At 38.0% G+C, this 4,111-nt stretch overlaps 1 protein-coding gene across 1 annotated transcript in view; it reads left to right on the top strand.

Annotated features, from left to right (window-relative positions):
• LOC106869498 (neurobeachin) overlaps positions 1 to 4,111 on the top strand; it is a 107,593-nt gene that overhangs the window by 83,366 nt on the left and 20,116 nt on the right. The window contains exon 16 of the mRNA XM_052973687.1: positions 970 to 1,121. Coding sequence (XP_052829647.1) covers positions 970 to 1,121 — 152 coding nt within the window. The remainder of the gene's footprint in view (positions 1 to 969; positions 1,122 to 4,111) is intronic.

Below are 4,111 nucleotides of genomic sequence, written 5' to 3' on the forward strand. Positions count from 1 at the left end.
TCCAGCAGCCACCCTCTTCACCCAGGGCAGCACTACCTCCTCCAAGCATTTGATGTAGGCTTTCGTATTGAGTCTGAGGCCGTGTGAGAAGATGAAAAGGAAGCATAACATCGCCATCACTAGTGATCACTCCAAACACTAAGATGTTGAGTGGATGTTTGATTTTTATCACTCTCGGTACATGTTTTGGGGACATGGTAAAAACTCAGACTGACGCCCAAGCACTCTGAAATGTTCATATTGGAGTTTCCTGTGCAAATGCCAAGCAGTACAGCATGTCGTTTCCAAATTTCTGGCAGAGTCAATTGCACCATGGTGCTGTTTTTTTCACAGATGGTGCCCAACTGATCCTACTATACTGTATAGTAGACAAAATCAAAAACGAACAATGCACATGCATAAAATTAAAAATATAAATTGGCGATAATTTACCCATTGCACATACACATACACACACACACACACACACACACACACACACACATAGATGTGTGTGCGTGTCTGTGAACATGTGCTCATATTTATATATTTATGTGTTGTTTCAGTTTACACTACTGAGTATCAAAGTTATACATTTATCATGTGGCCACTAATACTGCAGTGGAATAGACCCTCAAGACAGCGGATCATAGATGTATAATATTTTTTTTTATACATTCTGTACATTGATAGAACAAATATAAATATATATATATATATGTATTGTGTGTGTGTGTGTCTTTTTTAAATGGTTAAGATGACTCTTCCATGATGTAATTGTTTTAGTTTTTTAACACAGGATTTCAGCTCGAATTATTTGTCAAAGATGTATAACTTTTCTCTCTCTCTCTCTCTCTCCATCCAGTCTTGTCCATCCAGATTCCAAGCACATCACTCACATATTTCACTTTCAAAATATACACCTGTATTCATGTAATACTTATAATACTAATAATAATAATAATGCACTTCTTGCTGTTGTTATTGTAGACGATGATACTAAGTCGTGGGGGTGAATACCTGATCACCGGAGGAGAATCTGGTGTTGCTGATGTTTGGAGAACTCACGATCTTACTTTATTGTATTCTTATCCCAAATGTGATGGAAGTATTCATTCACTCTCACTTTCTCATGATGAAAGGTAAAAACATTCTCTGACTCTTACTTATAATACATTGTTGTTGTTATTGTTGTTTAATGCCTAAAGTCACTTATGGTCAAAAATATTCCAGTCTTGCTCATTCCATCATCTTTTCTTCAGACTGTGACAACATATCTACAAATACATTATTTACTGTTAATGACTTGCAGGGACACTGTATTTCATTATGCAACCATAATATACTATATCCTATATTAAACATCATCATCATCATTGTCGTTTAACGTCTGCTTTCCATGCTAGCATGGGTTGGACGATTTGACTGAGGACTGGTGAAACCAGATGGCTACACCAGGCTCCAATCTGATTTGGCAGAGTTTCTACAGCTGGATGCCCTTCCTAACGCCAACCACTCAGAGAGTGTAGTGGGTGCTTTTACATGTCACTGGCACGAAGGCCAGTCAGGCACTACTGGAAACGGCCACGCTCAAAATGGTGTATTTTATGTGCCACCTGCACAGGATCCAGTCCAGGGGCACTGGCAACAATCTCGCTCGAAAGTCCTTACACATGCCACGGGCACAAGTGCCAGAAAGGCGATGCTGGGCACAGGTGCCATCCCGATTTCGCTTTCGCTTGCCCCAATAAGTCTTCGCAAGCTGAAGTAATTACATTTATGTACCAATTGCCAAGAATGTATTTAATATGCAAAACTGGAATATCCAATAATGTTACACTACTACATTAAGTGGCTATTTAAGCAATGAGTTCATGGATGGTTAATGGGTTGGATGTGGTGCTGATGAAAGAACAAGAACATATACACCCATTGCCCATTTTTCATCCTTGATCTCATTGTTGTTTACATTTGGCATATTCAGATATGAAACCTCATAACAAAATCAGGGCTGGTTATAATTTCTATAGAAAATCTGTGGAGATAACCTTAACAAGTGATTATCTAATGTGTCCTTAAATTTTTAAGTCATTAGAGCCCGAGAGATTTGGTTTTCATGCCTGTGTTTACCTATGGTCATAAATGTTAGATAATGACCGAAAGGGTTCTATTGAGAATACAAGCAGCCAAAATATAGTTCCTCTGAGGGATCTCTGGAGCAATGTTACTCAATGTGGTGTATCACTCAGAGATAATGGGGTTTCCAGGTTGAGCTGTTACTTCTATTCATTGAGTGGTTACAGTTCTAGTGCTAGGGACGTGTGATTAGAATGTCACAGGAAAGAATCACAGGAGGGATTCTTCAAGCTAAGCCATTCAGCAGGAGACCAAGGGGTAGACTGAGAATGAGATGGTTGGAGGATAATATCTGTAGTTTCAGTTGATCACACTTGGAAATCCAACCAAAAAATGTAATGATGATTGCTTCTGACAGAACCCTATGGAGTGGGTGCCTAATGATAGTACCCCAATGACCCTCCCAGGAATAGACGGCAGAGAAAATGGATGGATGGAAGCAGTGATTTGGCTGTTATTTCTAGCAGATTTAGTGATAACAACAACAACATCACTTTGTTAGTGATGTTGTTTATAGTTCAAAGTTGCTCTTGCAGATCTATGATAAAATATGTTCCACAGTTTCAATCCCAATGTCTGATACCTTAAGTAAAATGACCTTTATCAAATTCTTTTTCTGACCAAAAGTCAAATCTTTAAGTCAAATTTGGTAGACAGAAACTGTATGGAAGCTCATCAGTGGAGCCTTACCTCTCCTTGGATTGGTAAACTTAATTCATTTCCAAGTGAAACACAAAAACCTTAAGTGCCTTTACCATAATCCACCCTGTTAAAAGCATCTGGGGTTTAACCCTTTTGATACCAAACTACCTGAAACCACCTGAGACTGTCTCTGGTTTTATGATGCAAACTTCCTGTTTTAAAGTGAGTTAATTTCAAATCTCCCATCAAAATTTCATGTTAATTTATGTCCAAAGCACCACAAATTTATTTTACTAAATTCTTCACTATTTTCAAAGTAAAGGCAGTGTGTTTCAACAGAAGCATGGTAACAAAGGAGTTAATAATACGTTTTTTTCTCCCTCACTCCTTACTTCCATTGGTTGTGAGTGGCCATATTGATCCCTCTGCAGGAACCACCTCTGTTCCCTCACCACCACCACTATCTCCCTCATAGTAATTCCCTTCATCCACTAGCAAAGAGCTGACCTCCCCATCACCTCCCACAAGGCTCATAGTCCTGTGAATTGCATGGCTACCTCAATAGTCAGGCAGAATATGGAACTTAAATTTGTCTTGGAGATTAACTCTCTAACATTCAGATGGTTCTAACAAATATAATACCTATTTATCCAAAAGCACCCATTATACTCTCAGAGTGGTTGGCATTAGGAAGGTCATCTAACCATAGAAAACCATGCCAAATCAGACTGGAGTCTGGTGCAGCCTTCCAGCTTACCAGCTCTGGTCAAACCGTCCAACCCATGTCAGCATGGTCAATGGATGTTAAATGATGATGATTTTGAATTAATTATGCAGGTGGAACCAAAAAAAAAAAGCATCCAGTCCACTCTGCAAAGCGGTTCACATTAAGGTTGGTATCCAGCCATAAAAAAAAGAATCATGCCAAAACAGACATTGGGCACATCAGATTATGTCAAACCAGCCAACCCATACTAGAATAGAACATGAACGTTAAATTATGGTGATGACGATGTCTCCCTCCAGTATCAGAGGAGATATTGGCAAACATTATGGCTATTACCATTCCATCTTTCACTGTGTCATTAAAACAAAAAAAAAAAATCATTTAACAATCAAAGAGGTGAAACAATGCTTTACACTGTCAGCTTCAAATAACAGTCAGTATTTATGTATTTATATGTGTGTATAATAGGGATTATATTCCAAGTTATCTCCTTATGAATTACCATTATCATTAATATTTATATATTAAAAAAAATGCATTCCTCATGTAGTAATGAAACTCATGTAACATGGTATTAAAATGGCACCATATATTCCAGTCTGTTTTTATATATATATATATATATAT

Source organism: Octopus bimaculoides, chromosome 16 (assembly GCF_001194135.2).
Source record: "Octopus bimaculoides isolate UCB-OBI-ISO-001 chromosome 16, ASM119413v2, whole genome shotgun sequence".
In the NCBI taxonomy this organism is placed as follows: domain Eukaryota; kingdom Metazoa; phylum Mollusca; class Cephalopoda; order Octopoda; family Octopodidae; genus Octopus; species Octopus bimaculoides.